This window comes from Bemisia tabaci, chromosome 7 (genome assembly GCF_918797505.1).
Source record: "Bemisia tabaci chromosome 7, PGI_BMITA_v3".
Classification (NCBI taxonomy): domain Eukaryota; kingdom Metazoa; phylum Arthropoda; class Insecta; order Hemiptera; family Aleyrodidae; genus Bemisia; species Bemisia tabaci.
In genome coordinates this window covers 46,298,739-46,317,099 of record NC_092799.1, presented here as the reverse complement: position 1 = coordinate 46,317,099, position 18,361 = coordinate 46,298,739, and the positions used below count along the sequence as shown (strand labels likewise).

The window sequence follows — 18,361 nt, the reverse complement described above, 5'->3', positions numbered from 1 at the left end:
CGTAAGCCTGCACCATCGCCGCGACCGCCGCTTCGCTAAACTGGATCCGGTTGCCGTGCATATCGGTATGCGTGCCAGCTTTAAAAATATGGAGTGTGCTCATGTCCCCTCCGGTCAATAGACAGGGGAACAGTGTGGCGTGTGAAAACAGGGCAGGCTTTTAAAGGGGGTTAAGAATGTACGGATAACGGCGGGCCACCCACATCATGCCGTTAAAAGGCGACGACCGTCAACGCAGGTGATAAAAAGGGCGCAGGAAAGCCTTTATAAAGGTTTATAAAGGTTTATAAAGGCTGTCAGGGCGTTCAGGGGTAAACTGACCCGCCTGAACGCCGTAAAACGCACCACAAGGCGTTAGCGGCGGGTGGCCCTGTCGAGATAGCGCAGCACCGACGCCAGCAGTTTTTGTTCGGTACCGGGATGAAGTGCGCCCTGTTCATCCACAGGCAGATACGGTCGCGCGGGCAGGGTGACGCGGCGTTGGCGTCCTGCCTTGCCCCCCAGTTGATGTATCCGCGCATAATCGAGGTGGCTGCCAAGCGCCGCATGATGGCGACTGTAGTCGGTGGTGACACTGCCGCGTAGCTGGCCACTGGCCGACAAGGTCATGCCCTTGCGTGCCAGTGCGGCCACGGAAGGCTGCCAGGCCGGGTGGCCCTCATCTTCAAAGTTCAGGTCGGTTTCGGTCTTGAGGGTTTCTGCCAGGGCGCGCATCAGCGGCGTCATGTCCTGCCCGGCGAGGCTCAGGTCACGTAGTCCCTTTGCCAGTTCACGGGCATCAATCTGAATGTGCATCAGGTTTTTCATGATGGCCCTCGCCACTGTTGACGCGCCAGTGCAGCCAGCGGGCCGCCGTAGCGCCCGAGGTCAGGCGCGTAAGCACGACCGGGTATATAGGAAAAGCCAACATCCGGGCTGAGGGTTTGACCGGACGGTAAATGAAAGGTGGTCACCGGTTTCATTTCCCCGGTTTTTTCAGAGACCAGTCTGAGCGCCGTCGCCAGTCGACCCGCTGCCGTCCCCACCGCCAGCCCGCGCTGACGAATGTCGTCGGCGGTGAGCGCAATCACGCTGCAGCGACAGCGCCAGCCGTTAGGGGGATAGAAGGTCTGCCAGAACGGATCATCCGCCGGGAAAACCAATCCGTGCAGCGCCAGATGGCTTTTGCGCGTGCGGTTATCGCGGATAGCGACGTACATCCAGTAAGGCCGATCATCGATATTGGCCTGTTGCTCGGCCCAGCGTCCGGCGCTGTAGAGCAGGGAGAGATTGGTGCGGTAAATCGTCTCCAGCCGCCATGCACTGCCCTGCTGGACGCTGACCGGCTCGCCCGTGACGGGGTCAGTGGTATCGGTTTTCCCCCACCATCCTTTGGCCTGCAGTATGGGGGTCAGTTCCTTTTTAAACCACTGCAGGGTCTTGCCTTCCGCCAGGGCGTTTTCCAGTGCCTGGCGGATATCCTCCAGAATATCGAGGCGCATCACTTTCGCTACGGTAAAGGCTTGTGCATGCGCTTCCTGCCACATTTCCTCCCAGTCCCAGGTGATGCGGTAGCCCTTGGCGCTGAGGTAGGCAATGGCGCGTGCAGGCGGCAGGCCAAAACAGACGGTAATGTCGTGACTATTGAGCACTGAGCCTCCCGGCGATGTTCGCCACAAATAAAATCCGCGCCAGGTGCGCCTGCAGACGGTCAGCCGCCATACGCGGATACATTTCTGCCAGCATGCCCATCAATGCCTGGGGAGACTGGCCCTGCTCGACGGCGGCAAACAGCGGTGCCAGTATCGGCTGCATGGCGTTATCCCGTTGCCCGCGGGTTATCAGACTCTCCAGCGCGTGCTCCAGTTCATCTTCTGCCAGCCCGGCTTCTTCGGCTTGCGTCTCGGCAAAGGCGGCGTTCGTCAGGGGCGTCATGACCGCAGACTCGCGCAGGTCGCCCGGCTGCAGGTTGTACTCACGCATAAAGTATTGCGGGGTAAACAGCGTCGCGGCCTGCGACAGGCTCAAATCGCGTTTGGCCTGGGTCTCGTCAATGGTCTCTTGCGCCCACAGCTTCCATGAGGGCATTGGCACCTCACCGAAGTTAAGCTCCACCATAAACCGCAGTACCTGATTGATGGCACTCATCACCATGGACGCATCGCCATCGCGGATATCGGCGGCGACTTCCAGCCCGGCCTGCGCCGAGGCGTGCGTGGTCTCCGCTTCGGTGGTCTGGTTTTGTCCCAGCAGGGCAATGACGATTTCAGAGCGGGCCAGTTCAATCAGATGGCGATAGATGTCGCTGGAGGCCCCCTTGCCCGCCGATTCAATGATTTCTACCGTGGAATCATTGGGAATCACCGCCACCGCGTCTTCCACCATCTTGTCGAGCGAATCGAGCAGCAGGTCGATTTCCGCATCGGCGGTGCCGCGTGGGTGTTTGCCAACCAGCCAGGGGCTGCCGTACTTCTCGGTAAAGCGCATCCAGAAACGCCAGCCGCCTTTTTTAAACGCCACCGGCCAGAAGCACATCGACAGGTCGGGAAAGCCGTAAGGGTTATCAAAGGTGGCGTCCTGTGTTGCCACCACAAACTTGCGCGGGGGCAATAATTCACCGGCCAGCCCCGCCTGATTGGCACGAAAGCGCAGCTGGTTGCCGTCATCAAAACTAAACCACTCCGGCGGTTTACCCACAATATCACTGACCTGCAGGCGGTCGTGACGTTTGACCCAGGTCAGTTCAGCGGGCTGGTAGCCAAAGAAGGCCGCATCCAGCAGCTCGCCGATGATACGGTCGATATCCCAGCCTTCCATCACCTCCCGCAGAAAATCCACCACCGCCGGGTCAGCATTACGGGGCGTTAGGCCCCGCTCCAGCGCCTTGACGGCTGATTTACGGCGGCGAATGCTGCTGCCGACCAGCGGTTCAGCGCGCAGTTCACGGTAGACGCTGATATCGCGACCCAGAGATTTAAGAATAACGTCCGGGTTAGGCAGCCACTGGGTAAACCCCAGAATGCCCGCCGGGCTGCGCTCGCGCGAGGCAATCGTGCGCATCAGTGGCCGACGCGGGTCGGCGAAGGCGACAAATTCGGTCGGTGTCACATAGAGTCCTTGTGCCATTAGTAGCCCTCCAGTAATCGGTTAGCCTGACGAGGTCGGCGGGAGTAAACGCGTCCCGGCCCGGTCGGGCTGTCGGCAGCATTGAGCGCCAGAAAGCAGGCCCAGGTGCGGTCAGCATGGCCACTGGCATCGCTGTCGGCCACAAAGCGCGGGGCACCGGTCGGGCCGGTCACGCGCGTTAACTTGTGCAGGTCAGCCCGTAACGCCTTGTCACCTTGCGGAATACGCAACCGGCGATCTTCAAAGATTTCCTTGCCGCGCGTGGCCAGCGTGAGTTTATTGCTGGCGGTAAACAGCACCCCCTCGACGCGATGGGTACCATGACGGCGTTTGGCATCTTCCACCGGCTTTTCGCCCATGCCGGTCTGATCAATGCAGCACCGCAGTACCCGGTAGCGAAAAAAGACATCATCGAGCAACGCGTCCTGCTCGGCAAAGGTGGCCCGTTTGCGGGTAATCATGTCGCGCGTCCAGTACACATCGCCCACCTGCTCAATTACCCAAATCACAAACAGGTCATGACGGGTGGCGATATCAACGCCGACAAAACAGGGGCCATCGGTATAGTGTTCGGGGATACCCGCCAGGTCATGCTCTACGCTGTCAATCAGCTCATAGGAGAGCCAGGCGGAGGCTTCATCCAGCCATTGCAGTTCAAACTCCTGCGCCCACGCATCCTCGTCGTTCAGGGCGGCACGCATGTCGGCAATATCGCGCGGCAACCCTTCACGTACCGCCTAGTAGATATCCACCACATGGCGCGACCAGACGGTATCCAGGGACGCATCGGTCATCAGTTCATAGAATTTGTTGCCTTTGCCGTTCGGGGTGGAGGTGACGCGCAGCCTGTAGCCGTTCGATATCACCGGAAACAGCGCCGTCCAGATTTTGCGGCTGTCGGCATGAAAGGCAAACTCATCGAGAAACACATTGGCGGCAAAGCCGCGCGCCGTATCCGGGTTCGCCGGGAGTGCGGTAATACGCGAGCCGCCGGGCAGCACCGCCTCTAACATCGTGTAACGCTCGCTACCCGACCCTTTCACGCTGCCTTCGATTTCACGGATGGCCAGACCGTACGCCTGACAATGCTTTTTAACGCCTTCTTCCATCGCCTCTTTGGCCTGTCGTTCACCGCGCGAGAGAATGACCCAGCGGGTGCGACCGCCACGGGCCTCGGCCTCAAAACAGTCGTCAACCAGCTCTAGCGTGGTGGTAAAGGTTTTGCCGGTCTGGCGGGCAAACTGGCCGATTTTAAAGCGCGACCGGTCGAGGAGCCAGTGCTGTTGGTAAGGGTAAAGCTCGAGTGCCGCGCTCATTGGATGATCCCGTAAATCTGTTGACGGACACGCTGCACGGTTTCCAGGCTGACGTGGCCGTCGTTGTTTTTGACTTCCTGCTCCAGCGCATCCAGCTGGGCGGCAATTTTATCGCGCACCTCGGCCTGATAGCGTTTGAGGCTGACTGACGAGCGGGTCAGGGTGGCAATGCTTTTGCCCACCTTGGCCAAAAGGGAGGCGCGCTCTGCGGGCTCCATCTCGTCATCACTGGCTTCTCGTACGTCAATCAGCGCGGTCAGGATATCGGCCTGAATGGTGGCGATAATCGCCTCCGAGCGTTTGTCCTGGTCGTCTTCCGCCCCTTCGGTAATGACGCGTGCCATTTCGGTGGCTTCACGAATGGCGGCAAAGCGGCGCTGCACTTTCTGGCCGTAACGGGAAATCTGCGCCCGACCGATGCTGTAGCCTTTATCCCGCAGCAACGTTTCCAGCTCCCGGTAGCCACTGAAATTGCGTTCGGTCAGCGCCCGGTCGAGCCATTCACGCACCGATGGGGGCAAGACCTCGATATGACTGCGCGGTGCCATGCTCACTCTCTCCAGTATTTGGCCGGGCGGGCAATGCCGGGGATATCGTCGGTGACGTATTCCACCTGGTTCACCCCTTCCGGCGTTAGCGTGGCCGTCCATGAACGTGCGGGCGGTCGGGTCAGGCGTACCAGACTTAAGCCCTCAAGGAACAGCAACTCTTTTTGCAGCTCCAGCATAGTCATGTCCGGGTAGAGCGAATGGCCCACATCCCACAGCAGCCGGTCATTGGCCGGATAGGGCCTGGCCTTGTTGACCACCTGCAGTAACACCCAGCGCAACCCTTCGCGGCGCGCCTGTTCGGTCTCTATCATCCTTATCCTCCTGCCACCTGACGCAGTTGTATCGTTTCCAGCTTCTGGTAAATCGCGTCAAGCCGTGACTCCACCACCTGCTGATAATGAATAAATTCGTCGCGCCGGACGTAACGTTCCGGCACCTCCACTTTGAATTCCAGCACCTCGCGCTCAAGGCGTGCCCCTTTATCAGACGCGTCGCGCATCAACCGCTCCAGTGACGCAAACCGCTCGGCCTGGCGCTTTTCCGTCTCACGGATAAACCAGCGGGCCAGCCCCGCGAGAAAGCCCGCCAGCCCAAACAGATAGCTCACCAGTACCCAAAAATCGACCTGTAATGTCATGGTATTAATCCTTCAATATAATCCAGTAGCCCGTTTACCTGTGCCCGCCAGACCTGACATTGCTGCCCGTTGTCGGTGATATTGGCGAGGATATCGCGCTGGGTGACCGGACTCGGTCGGTGTCGCTCGCCAGTGGTCTCAGCTGACCGGGGCGCGTTGCCAAGGCCGCCGGCAGCGGTGGCAATGCCTGAACCGTTAACGTCTGACAGCCCGAGGGCGGCGTTGTAGTGCTGCACGAAGCCACGAGTAAATACGCAGGCCACAGCATGAGGCTGGCCTTTTTCATCCAGCCAACGTTGGGTAACATCCTCTATCCGCCTAGTTAAGTGTTGGGTTTGAGTGCGCAGCTGCTCAATACGCGTCAGGTAGTCCTGTTCGGCCTGATGAGCGACCCGCACCTGATGGGTAAATCGTTGCTGCAGGGCGTTTAGGGTTTGCGCTGCCTGCTCAGCGCGCTGTTTCTCCTGAGTGGCAAACGTCTCGCGCAGCTGACTGATGGTTGCCGCGCAACGTCCTGTTGAGCGACCTGCGCCTTGCGTGTAGCCGTGCCACCAGATGCCCGACAGCAGGGCCATCACCATCAGCCCGCCGAGGCTTTTTAGGCTAACTACACTAAACACAGCTTGCCCCTCCCCAGGTCAGGTAACGCGGTGCCAGGACGCGTAAAATACGGCGGGGATAATTTCGATTCTCACGCCAGGCACTCACGCGACGTCCGGCATTGACTCGCTCAATGCTGTCAAACCAGCGGCGGCTATCGTACCCCTGACTTTCCGCCAGACGGCGGTCACGCTGTACCCAGCCCAGGCCACCGTTGTAAGCCGACAGGGTCATCGCCATGCGCTCACAGCGTTTCACCGCCGACACCCGTTGCCATAGCCAGTAATCAAAACTCACCACCGCACGTAAACTCCAGCCGGGATTCAGTGGCGCTTTGGCTGCCAGCGCCGGCATTAATTCCCCAATCCAGGCCGTGGTCGCGGGCATAAACTGCCCCAGCCCCTGCGCACCGATGCGATTGGTGATACCCGGCTGCCAGCGGCTTTCGTGCTCAATCTGCGCGGCAAAATCCGCCACTGGCGCATTGAGTCCCCACACCAGCCGGGCGTTGCGTATCAGGTCTGCCCGGTACAGGAGTGCGGCTTGCGGGGGACGGGCGGCATTCGCATCAAAGGCACCCCCCAGCAGTAGCATCAGCAAAAAGAACAGCATCATGCCGGGTGGGTTATCGGGGTGTGGGTGGTTATTCATCATCACAGCCCCGTCGCCACGGCAAGACACACCGCCGCCACAATCACCGCGCGACGCAGCTGCGCAGCAGCAAAGACCTGATGGCAGCCGCCGCGCACCGGATGACGGCCCTGCGCCACCTCGGGGTGATCATGGTGCAGGTATTGACCGGGGCGGGCCTTGGGGAACAGCGAACGGTCAAGCCAGTAACCGACCACCGCCGCCAGGGTGATCAAGGCCAGCTTGTAGAGCACCACCGGTAATTGCTGTGGCGAGACCAGGTCAATCACCAGCAACAAACCGGCAGCGGTGAGTAACCAACCGCTTAATCGCGGGGTGGTTAATGGCGGTAAGGTTAATTTTTTTCGTGTTTTCATCACCATCTCCCTGAGAATCAGGCAGACAGTGTGACAAGGCAGGTCGCTAAACGCTTTTAAAGCGGTTTACTAGTGGGAGGATGGGGGAACGGTTAGGTTAGGCGCAGTGATTAGCCCCGAGCGGGGCAAGGGAAAAAGCGCGACCTACCCAGTGCACGAACACCGGACAGGCCGTCAACACACAGACTGAACTTGTGAGTCAACCGTGGCGCTTTCCGTTCTCGAGAACAGGAAAGAGTCTACACGAATTTCCATTAGTGAAAAAGGCTTACAGACAATGCAGCAACATTTTTTACCGATAGTGCCCTGGATAGGCGGTAAACGGCGACTGGCAAAACAGATTTTACCGCGCTTCCCGGCGCATATCTGCTACGTGGAGCCGTTTTGTGGCGCAGCGGCGCTCTTCTTTATGAAGTCACCGAGCAAAGCAGAAGTGATTAACGATATCAACGGCGAGCTGGTCAATCTCTATCGGGTTCTGAAACACCATCTGGAAGAGTTTATGCGCCAGTTTAAATGGGCGCTGGTCATCCGAGCGATGTATCAATGGTTAAACATCACGCCGACCGAGACCTTAACCGATATCCAGCGGGCAGCCCGTTTCTATTACCTGCAAAAACAGGCGTTCGGCGGCAAGGTGGCGGAGCACACCTTTGGCGTGACCACTACAACGGGGCCGCGCCTGAACCTGCTGCGCATGGAAGAAGAGCTGTCGCTCGCTCATCTGCGATTATCACGCACCACCATTGAACACCTAGACTGGGCCAGCTGTATTGCCCGTTATGACCGCCCACACACCCTGTTTTACTGCGACCCGCCGTATTGGGGAACAGAGGGCTATGGGGTGGATTTTGGTCTGGAGCAATATGAAAAACTGGCGGGGATGGGACGAGACCTGGCGGGAAGGATGATTATCTCCGTCAATGATATTCCGCAGATGCGGGCAGTGTTTCAGGGGTTCGAGATGGAGAGCGTACCGATTCGGTATAGCCTCAACAGCAATCAACCCACACAACGGCGTGAGCTGATTATCACTGTTAAATAACACCATCCGGAGCCATGGATAGGGAAAGTTAAGCGCGGTGGCGGGCGGCTTTTTTCTCTGCCATTGCCGTCAAGGTACGTTTGGCTACTTCGCGTGTTTCGCCGGGAATATGTCGAAAGGCCGTTAACACTTCCGCTTCTTCCTCATCTCTCACCACATCGAGCGCACTGGCTTCATCACTGCGCTCCCCAGTCATCACATAATTAAGATCGACACCTAACGCTTTCGCCGCGATTAAGTAGCCCGCATCAGGATGTCGCTCACTTTTTTCATAATTATACTGAGTGAGCTTTTTAACCCCGCACCGTTCGGCAAAGATCTCCTGGCTAAGTCCTAGACGCAGGCGCTCGGATTTGAGGCGATCTCCCACGCCTTCTAGCGTTAGCGTAACCCACTGCTGGGCATCAACGGGGGTTTGTTCACTGCTCGCAGCAACCGACGAGGTTTTGCCCGCCAGTTGCTGGATTAGCTGTTGCAGTTGCTTCTCTTTTTCAGCCACCAGTTGCTGGCTGCGTTTAAGCGCCGCTTCATCTTTACGTAGCGCCGCCTTCAACTCCCTGACCGACATGCGGTCGACCTCATCGAGCGTCAGGCCCGCTATGGTGCCACCTTCGGCCAGTGCTACAAGATCATCATCGTCTTCTAACATCAGTTCATAAAGTTTTGAACGCCCTAGTTCGGAAAACGTTTTCCGCTGATTTTCTAGCTGAGGTGAAAGAAATTTAATAGCAGCTTGAGCCATTTTTCTGGCAATTCTTGGTTCAAGTCCTAGTTGATTTTGAACAATGGCTTCAAATTCCCCATAAGGCTCATTCTCTTTCAGAATAATTAGCCGCTTCCCCGCCTCGAGCATGGCTTCGGCACTCTGTGCCATATAGAAGCGCGCTTCATGCACAATCCGCTCACGCTCATAGGGCAGCCCATCCCCAAAACGCGCCATCACCTCCTGTTGGGCACTGTTTTCTGTATTTTTTTCAGGGTATGCGATTGCCCCCCCCCCCCCCGCAATCGTGATATTGTCCGATGTACTCATAGACAGGCTAGCTGCTGCTTTTTTCTTTGCCATACAGGTCTCCTTTAGGCCGATAACAGCCAGTGGTTTTTAATGGTGATAAGAAATATACAAAAATAAACAAAAAAGACTTTACATCATTTTGTATATCAATGTATATTTATTTTTAACTTTTTATGACGGAGATAAAACAATGTCACTACAACATCCCGCCGACTTTAAGCGCAATTTTTATGACCGCGTCTATCAGGACTACCCGACAGTGGCAGCATGGGCACGCCAATCCGGCTTCAAACCTTATCAGGTTTACATGTTGCTTGATGGCTCCTGCCAGGGCTGGCGCGGGGAAGCCCGTAAAATCAAACAGGCCATTGAACAGATAATGGGTTCCCCCATGCCATCGGGCAAAAAGCGCCATAAAAAATAACATTCGCTTGTTTCACTGACGGTATCACAATTTCCATTAACGAAAAAGAGGCATCCGATGAAAAACACTTTATTACTGCACCCCTCTTCACGCACACGACGGGCGCTGCGTATTTTGAAAGCCATGAAAGGGCATTACCGCGACGGCCTGTCCAATAAAGCTCTGGCGGCGCTTATCAATGACTCCCCGGCCAATATCAGTCGTACTCTGCCGTTTTTAGTGGAAGAGGGTATGGTTGAGCAGCGCTTCAATGGGAATTACGCCCTCAGTGAGGAATTGATACAGATTGCTCTGGCCTTTTTCGATGAAACCGAACGGGCACAAATCAAGATGGCAGAAAGGCGTGGGCGCTGCGTAGCCTCACCGTCAAAACCGTAAGAGGAAAAAATAATGGGTAGAAAAGCGTTGCCGATAACGGCTGAAATCCCCCCCGAACAGCCTTTGGCATCGGATTTAATGAACAACCTTAACGCCCTGGCTGAACATCAGCAGGCCATTATGGACAAGTACGGCGAGGGCCTGCCCTATGAACGGGAAAGGATTGTGCATGAGGCACGTTTCTATATGGCACAAAGCGCCGAAGCCATGCTGGAGGCAGGGAAGCGGCTAATTATTCTCAAAGAGAATGAGCCTTATGGGGAATTTGAATCCGTTATTCAAAATCAACTAGGACTTGAACCAAGAATCGCCAGAAAAATGGCTCAAGCTGCTATTAAATTTCTTTCACCTCAGCTAGAAAATCAGCGGAAAACGTTTTCCGAACTAGGGCGTTCAAAACTTTATGAACTGATGTTAGAAGACGATGATGATCTTGTAGCACTGGCGGAAGGCGGCACCATCGCGGGCTTGACGCTCGATGAGGTTGATCGCATGTCCGTGCGTGAACTAAAGGCAAAACTGCGCGAAACCCGTGATAGCTTGGAAGCCAGCCGCCGCCTAGCCAACGAAAAAGATCAAAAAATCAATGAGCTGAGTGAAAACCGCCTGCTTAATCAGCATCGCCCGTTAGGGGAAGAAGGCATACGCCAGCTCCGTGAAGAAATTGGCCTGGTGGGCTTTGATGTTAAGGCCATGTTAATGGGGCGTTTTCGGGAAGGGCTGGAAAAATTGCATAGCCACAGTGGCGATATTGCGTCACACGCCGATTATTTAGCAGGCCTGCTTAATGATATTGATTTTGAAATCAATGTGTTACGCAGTGATTTTGCACTACCTCATCACGCCACGTCAGAGACCGTACCTGACTGGGTAAACGCCGATGCAGAGGCGGAAGACGCGGATTTTCAATTACCTGAACATTTACGCGGTACCGGACAGGATAGCGGCGAGGAGGTGGAGTAATGAACCCCATCCTGACCGAACGCATACTGGCCATTGCCCAGGCCGCCGAGAAAGCCGGGCATGGCGGCAAAGACGCGGTTTATCAGACAGGTTGCCAGGCACTCGGCATTTCCAAAGCCACGCTACTGCGAAAAATCAAACAGGTAAGCGCTAAACCGCCGCGCAAGCAACGGGGGGATTATGGCACCAGTGCCCTGACCCGTGAGGAAGCTCTGCAGATATCCGGCGTGATGATGGCCTCGCATCGCAAGAACGGCAAGCGCCTATACAGCCTGGAGCAGGCGGTTAACGACCTGCGGGCGAACAACCTGATTAATGCCGGGTATATTGATAACGAGACCGGCGAGTGGTTCCCCTTGTCGGTGGATGCCATCAGCCGGGCACTGTACCGTTATCGCCTGCACCCCAACCAGTTAGGCGCACCTACCCCTTGCGTCCAGCTAAAAACCGACCATCCCAATAACGTCTGGCAACTGGATGCGTCGCTGTGTGTGCTCTATTACCTGAAAAACCCAGGCAAGCGGCGCACCACGCGCGACAGTGGCCTGCGCATGATGCGTGAAGCGGAATTTAACCCCAATAAGCCCAAAAATCTCGACCGCATTGTTAACGACCGCGTCTGGTCATTTGAGTTGACCGACCATACCAGCGGCTGGATTTACGCCGAGTACCGCTTTGGCGGCGAAACGACACAAAACTTTACCGATGTGCTGATTAATGCCATGCAAGAACGCGGTGGGGCCGACGTCCTGCATGGTGTGCCGCGCATCCTTTATACCGACCCCGGTTGCGCGCTGGTCTCGTCCACCCTGCGCAACCTGTGTAAAACTCTTGGTATTCAACTTATCGCCCATAAAGCCGGTAATGCCCGCGCCACCGGCTCAGTGGAAAAGGCGCGCGACATTCTGGAGTGTCATTTTGAATCCGGTCTGCGGTTTGTGCAAGTCGACAATATTGATGAATTGAACCGCCTGGTCGGGTTATGGCGTAAAAAGTATAACCGTACCGCGCTGCATCGGCGTACCGGCATGACTCGCACCGACTGTTGGCTGCGTATTACCCCTGCACAGTTAATCAAGGCACCGCCTGTTGACGTGTGCCGTGAGCTGGCAGTGAGTCTGCCGGAAAACCGTAAGGTTACTACTCATCTGCGTGTGTCGTTCAGGGGCACTGAATACGATGTACGGCAAGTCCCCGGCGTTTGCGTGGGCGACACCGTACAGATAGTGCGTAACCCCTGGCGCGACAGTGAAGCACAGGTAGTGATAATCAATGAGGACGGGCTGGAAACCTTCTGCCGGGTGCCGGCAGTGGCGAAAGACGACTACGGTTTTGCCCTCAACAGCCCGACACTCGGCGAGTCGTTCAAGGCATTACCCCACACCCCGGCGCAACACCATCTGGCGGAAGTCGAGCAGACCCTGTATGGCACCCCCACTCCGGGGGAAACCGCCGCCGCGCAAAAAGCCAATGCCTTACCCTTTGGTGGGCGCTTTAACCCTTATCTGGACAATGAACGCGATACCCCACCGATTTACCTCCCCAAGCAGGGGCAGGCCTCCCCGGTTTGCGCGCCGCGTTTTGAAGAGCGATTAAACCCGGTCGTGGTGGTTCAACAGTTGCGGGCGCGTTTTCAGGCGGCGGGCAAGACCTGGCGCAGTGAATTTTACACCACGCTAACCCAGCGCTTCCCGGACGGCATCCCCGCCGACCAGGTCGACGCCCTGGGTGATGAGCTGATGGCGCAGACGGGCGATGTGGTGGTCACCCTGGCCAGTCACGGTTAACGGGAGGCCATCATGCTGAAACTGAAAACCCTGTTACAACAACACAACCTGACGCAAGCAGCACTGGCCCGCGCGCTTGACCTTTCCGAGGCGACGCTGGCGCAGATAGTCAATCATCACCAGTGGCCAAAGCAGGACACCGACGCGCTAAAACACCGTATCCGGGCCTGGCTGCGTGACCAGGGTATCGCGGCGGACGACTGCTTTGACGAGGTCACGCCCGACGGCAAGGAAAATCGCACAACACCTAGCAACGAGGAGGACACCATGTTACTGAAAAAACAGGTATTAACCCCTGCCACCAAAAAGCATTTTGGGCTGTTTCGCGCCCCGTTTGATGACAACGCGATGCAAGGTCATGACGATGTTTTTTTAACCCCGGAAAGCCGTTATGTGCGCGAGGCGTTGTACCAGACCGCCCGTTATGGTGGCTTTATCGCGGTTATCGGGGAATCCGGCTCGGGTAAAAGCACGCTGCGACGTGACCTGACTGACCGTATTTATCGGGAAAACGCCCCCGTGGTGGTGATTGAACCCTACGTGCTGGCGATGGAAGACAACGACCATCAGGGTAAAACCCTGAAAGCCGCCAGCCTTGCCGAGGCTATTGTCCATACCCTGGCCCCACTGGAAAAGCTCAAACGCTCGCCGGAGGCCCGCTTTCGTCAGTTACACCGACTATTAAAAGACAGCAGCCGGGCCGGGTACAGCCATGTGCTGGTAATTGAAGAAGCCCACTCTCTGCCCATCCCGACCTTAAAGCACCTCAAACGCTTCTTTGAGTTAGAAGACGGCTTTAAAAAACTGCTGTCCATCGTCCTGCTGGGACAACCCGAACTGGGCGACAAGTTATCCGAGCGCCTGCTGGCGGTCAGGGAAGTGGTACAGCGCTGCGAAGTGATTGACCTGCCGCCGCTGGATGAACACCTGACCGACTTTCTTGATTTTAAGTTTAAACGCGTCGGCGGCGACATGAACAACGTCCTCGGCCCGGATGCGATACCGGCACTGCGTCAACGCCTAAGCTGGCTGCGCCCGAAAAAAGACACACCGGTCAGCCTGCTTTATCCCCTGGCTATCGGCAATCTGGTGACCGCTGCCATGAACCTGGCGGCGCAAAACGCCATCCCGGTTATCGATGCCAATATTATTCACAGTGTGCATTAAAGGAGGCTTTTATGCTCAACCCCGCCGTGACCATTAAAAACCCGTCAGCGATGACCTACTAGGCCATCCAGCAACAGTTCAGGCAATGCCTGTCGTTGATGGACAAACTCAACCAGGAAGGTTTTATCGTCAGTCAGTTTACCGTTGATGGCTATAGCCGTCCGACCCTTACTCTGCTGCATGACCGACGGTGTGATGCGTTACATAAAAAGGGGCATGCGGTTCGCTATGCCCTGGGCACTGACCATCAGGGCCGCTGGGAAAAATACCAGTTCCTGCAAGATAACTGCCGAATCACCTGGGAGGTACGTTAATCATGAAAACACGACCTGTCCGTATTACCGCTCGCCAATCGGTTTATCTGGCCAAAATCGTGGATATTACCGAACAGGACTATGAGACCTATTTATCGATTTGCGAAAACTGCCGTGATGTTGATGAACAAGACCAGCGTCTTGGTGAAATAGCGGCCCGATACAACATGAATTTATTTGAGCATATTCAATACAGCGACGCCCTTGAAGACATTATTTTCGAGCGCGTTTAATCCCCGACATTTTAATTAAAAGGTAAAAAAGATGGCAAAGAAAATAACGCGGCTTAAAGCCGCGGCGGGTGCCTGCACGCCGCAAACCCGCGAACAGGTGATGGACGATATTAAACGGCTGGGTGATATCCAGCGGGAAATGACCCGGCTGGAGACGCAGATTAATGATGAAATCGCACGGTTAACCCATCAGCATGCGGCTGATATTGAGGCCATGAAAGCCCGCATCACCCTGTTGCAAAAAGGTATCCAGACCTGGTGCGACGCCAACCGGGAGGGGCTGACCCAAAACGGCAAAACCAAAACCGTTAACCTGATAACCGGCGAGGTGTCATGGCGTAACCGCCCGCCGTCCGTTTCGCTAAAAGGGATGGACGATATCCTGCAGGCGCTGGAAGAAAACGGGCAACACCACTGCATTATTCGCAAGGCGCAGGTGGATAAAAATGCCCTGCTAAAAAATCAGGATACCATCCGGCCCCTTAATATTCGCGGCATTACCTTTCATCACCAGCTTGAGGATTTCATTATTACGCCCTTTGAGCAGGAGGTGCAGTAATGCGCGCCTGGTATAACGACACTGCCCCCTATGTGGGGCAGTGGCTGCGAAACCTGATCGCCGCCGGGCATATTGCGCCTGGTGATGTCGATGAACGTTCAATTGAGGAGATTAAACCCGATGAGTTACAGGGATACACCCAGTGTCATTTCTTCGCCGGTATCGGCACCTGGTCATACGCCCTGCGAAAAGCCGGATGGCCCGATGATAAACCCGTGTGGACAGGCAGTTGCCCGTGTCAGCCTTTCAGCGCGGCAGGCAAGGGAAAGGGATTTGCTGACGAGCGGCACTTATGGCCCGCGTTCTTCCACCTCATCCAGCAGTGCAAACCTGGCGTTATCTTTGGTGAGCAGGTTGTAAGCCTTGACGGACTCGCTTGGCTCGACCTTGTACAAACTGACCTGGAAGCAGCGGGCTACGCGACAGCAGCACTTGATTTATGCGCTGCGGGCTTCGATGCGCCGCATATCAGACAACGACTCTACTGGATGGCCTACGCCCACTGCGCGAGACTGGAAGGATGGCAGGAAATGCAATGTACCGATCAAATCCAAGTTAGGGCGAGTGGTTTGGTTGGCCGGCTGGCCGACGCCCCAAGCGATAGACAGCAACGCCGGGGTGAGAGCGCCGAGATTGAAAAAGGACGGAAACCGCAATCGAATGTTGGAAGGGAGCTACCGCCAGGATTTGAAAGACATTCCTTACCTCATCAACAGTGCGCCACCGTATCTGGAATTGCAGGAACCAACCGCTTGCCGACTAACGGCTTCTGGCAAGAGGCTGACTGGCTCTGCTGCCGCGATGGCAAGTGGCGGCCAGTTGAACCCGGCACATGCCCGCTGGCTGATGGGATTGCCGCCAGAGTGGGACGACTGCGCGCCTACGGTAACACCCTCAATGCACCACAGGCCCAGCACTTCATCACTGCTTGTATGCACGCCCTGACCCTAGGCACCACTAAAACAATCCCACCGTCAAACGTCATTATCACGCCCCTGGCGCTGGAGGTCACCTCATGAGCTATCAGGAAATAAAACATCTGCGCCGTCAGATTGAAAAACGCCTTAACCGCGCCATGCATCATCTGCGGGCAGACCATTCCGCCGCTGCGTATTTTGAATTTCAACATGCCTTCGAGATATTGGCAGAACTCATCGTCACTCTAGATAAGGAAAACCCGTTATGAGTATTACCTGCATCAGCTGCCATCAGGCAACCCGTCACCTGAATCCTACCCAGGCCGAGATTACCCAACAACCGGAAAGCGGCGAGTGGGGAATTGACCTGCTACTGGCCTGCCCACACTGCGGACAGCTATATAGCGCCTGGGTACTTAACTGGGATGTCGTGCCACTAAAAGGTATCACGGCAAATTCGCCATCAACGCCACACACTCACCATAAACCCGCCGATTAACGAGGAGGACATTACCATGTGGATATTAATTTTGGCCATGTACGCCAGTCCTTATAGCGATAATGCCTTTTCCACTCTGCATACACAGGAATTTGACACGGAAACCGCCTGTCAACAGGCCGCTAGACTGTTTGCGGAAAAATTTGAAACCTTCAAGGATATTGATGCCAGGGCAATTTGCGTAAAGAAGTCATAGCAGAAAAGCGGCATGTAAACCATTCAATTGTATAATAACGCTATTCATTTTATAATCCTTCAAAACCCGAAGGATTATTTTTTGCTCACCGCATAAGGAACCCTGACCCCAACCACAACGATAAAGGACGCACCGATGACCCGACAAAAGTACCTGCAGTTAATCCATATTGCCGCCCACAATCTCAAGCTGGACGACACGACTTACCGCCAGATGCTGAACAGGCTAACCGGGAAAACATCGGCAAAAGCCCTGAATATCGGTCAACTGGCTCAGGTGTTAAACGCCCTGAAAGCCAAAGGCTTCCGTATCCAGCCCCATCACGCCACTACAAAAAAGCAGACTGACCGTCCGCAAATCCAAAAAATACAGGCCCTGTGGCAGGCAATGGCTTACGAGGGCATTGTCCGGGATACGTCAGCAACAGCCCTTGCCCACTTTGTTAAACGGGAAACCGACTGTGATTCACCTTACTGGCTGGATAACCAACAGGCCAGCAAGGTTATCGAGAAACTCAAGCAGTGGCAAAAACGCGTGGCGAGGGCAACATCATGCTAGAGAATACCTTTCGTAGCAAAGGGCCGGAGTTACTGGTTGAGCTGGCCGAACACACCGCCCAGACCGTCAGGCAGATTATCGACGTTGATCCCGCCGTTGCCAGCCAGATAGGCGATGCCGTGGCCAGTCAGATGATGGCGGTATGGGGTGGGCAGAATGTCTATTTCCCGATGGGTCTGATATGGAAAGTCAGCCAGCGTGACCGGGAGATATTTGCTGACTTCAACGGCCATAACCACCACGCGCTGGCGCGTAAATACAAAGTCTCGCTACAGTGGATTTATTCTGTGGTGAAGCGGGTTAAAAAAGAAGAGCTGGCCCGCATCCAGGGCAGTCTGTTTGAAGATGAAGATAAGCCGTCTCGATGACTATTTCTTGTTTCACATAGTGAAACTTAATTACCTTATCCGTCCCAGATAGATCCAGTTTGTCCCAGGTAGATCCACATTTATCGCACGTTTCCCTTTTAAATATCTCACGTCCTATCATAAGGCAGAAAAAGGCATGAGTTATTTTGTGAGAACGCGTACAAAAGAAGGTGAAAAGGTGATATGGGGAAAGGAACTGGAGGGGGCATTAAATGACAGTGGAATGAAGACAGGCCAGTTGATCACCCTTCGTTGCCTGGGCCAGCAGCCTCTGACCCTGAACATCCCCATCAAGGATGCGCAGGGCAACCTCATTCGTTGGGAAAAAAAAGAAGGGCATCGCCATCAATGGGAGATTGCCTCCGCCATCGATCCTCGTCTTTTGGTGGCAGACGAAAAAGACGCCTTTCCCCCTTCGGCGCTGCTCGCCCACGACAGTGCCACCTTTAATAAAATACAACAGGCCGTTCTCACACAAACAGAGATGACATTGCCTTTGCCCTCCCATCAGTCGGATTGGTTATGGGTGCAACCCGATGGCAAGGACACCTCAAAGACAGGCAATCCAGAGAGGGTGGTACTGCCGACAACTCACGCAGATTCAGGGAACACGGTGATGACAGCGTATTCCCCTGAGGGAAAAATGAGACTGCACCTGGTGCAGGGACAGGGAGACTCTGTGCAGGGGATGGTTTGGCATCAGGGAGAATATCGGCATGCTC

The 18,361-nt window shown here is 55.5% G+C and overlaps 6 protein-coding genes across 6 annotated transcripts; 3 read left to right on the top strand and 3 right to left on the bottom strand.

The window, feature by feature from the left end:
* Positions 1-354: 354 nt before the first annotated feature.
* On the bottom strand, positions 355-807 carry LOC140225147 (mu-like prophage FluMu G protein 2). Its single transcript, XM_072302922.1, has one exon. The coding sequence runs from the start codon at positions 805-807 to the stop codon at positions 355-357; it is 453 nt and encodes a 150-aa protein (XP_072159023.1).
* LOC140225146 (mu-like prophage FluMu F protein) lies at positions 804-1,526 on the bottom strand. Its single transcript, XM_072302921.1, has one exon. It carries the CDS (start codon positions 1,524-1,526, stop codon positions 804-806), a length of 723 nt encoding a protein of 240 aa, XP_072159022.1.
* Positions 1,527-1,620: 94 nt separating this feature from the next.
* On the bottom strand, positions 1,621-3,105 carry LOC140225145 (mu-like prophage FluMu protein gp29). The gene has a single exon (XM_072302920.1). It carries the CDS (start codon positions 3,103-3,105, stop codon positions 1,621-1,623), a length of 1,485 nt encoding a protein of 494 aa, XP_072159021.1.
* Positions 3,106-7,493: 4,388 nt separating this feature from the next.
* LOC140225144 (DNA adenine methylase-like) lies at positions 7,494-8,261 on the top strand. The gene has a single exon (XM_072302919.1). The coding sequence runs from the start codon at positions 7,494-7,496 to the stop codon at positions 8,259-8,261; it is 768 nt and encodes a 255-aa protein (XP_072159020.1).
* A 6,312-nt stretch (positions 8,262-14,573) lies between these two features.
* Positions 14,574-15,101, top strand: LOC140225143 (mu-like prophage FluMu host-nuclease inhibitor protein gam). The gene has a single exon (XM_072302918.1). It carries the CDS (start codon positions 14,574-14,576, stop codon positions 15,099-15,101), a length of 528 nt encoding a protein of 175 aa, XP_072159019.1.
* A 1,747-nt stretch (positions 15,102-16,848) lies between these two features.
* Positions 16,849-17,271, top strand: LOC140225142 (mu-like prophage FluMu protein gp16). Its single transcript, XM_072302917.1, has one exon. The coding sequence runs from the start codon at positions 16,849-16,851 to the stop codon at positions 17,269-17,271; it is 423 nt and encodes a 140-aa protein (XP_072159018.1).
* Positions 17,272-18,361: the final 1,090 nt, after the last annotated feature.

Coding starts and splice junctions, on each gene's coding strand:
- LOC140225147 (XM_072302922.1), bottom strand. CDS start 807: ATGAAAAACCTGATGCACATTCAGATTGATGCCCGTGAACTGGCAAAG.
- LOC140225146 (XM_072302921.1), bottom strand. CDS start 1,526: ATGTGGCAGGAAGCGCATGCACAAGCCTTTACCGTAGCGAAAGTGATG.
- LOC140225145 (XM_072302920.1), bottom strand. CDS start 3,105: ATGGCACAAGGACTCTATGTGACACCGACCGAATTTGTCGCCTTCGCC.
- LOC140225144 (XM_072302919.1), top strand. CDS start 7,494: ATGCAGCAACATTTTTTACCGATAGTGCCCTGGATAGGCGGTAAACGG.
- LOC140225143 (XM_072302918.1), top strand. CDS start 14,574: ATGGCAAAGAAAATAACGCGGCTTAAAGCCGCGGCGGGTGCCTGCACG.
- LOC140225142 (XM_072302917.1), top strand. CDS start 16,849: ATGACCCGACAAAAGTACCTGCAGTTAATCCATATTGCCGCCCACAAT.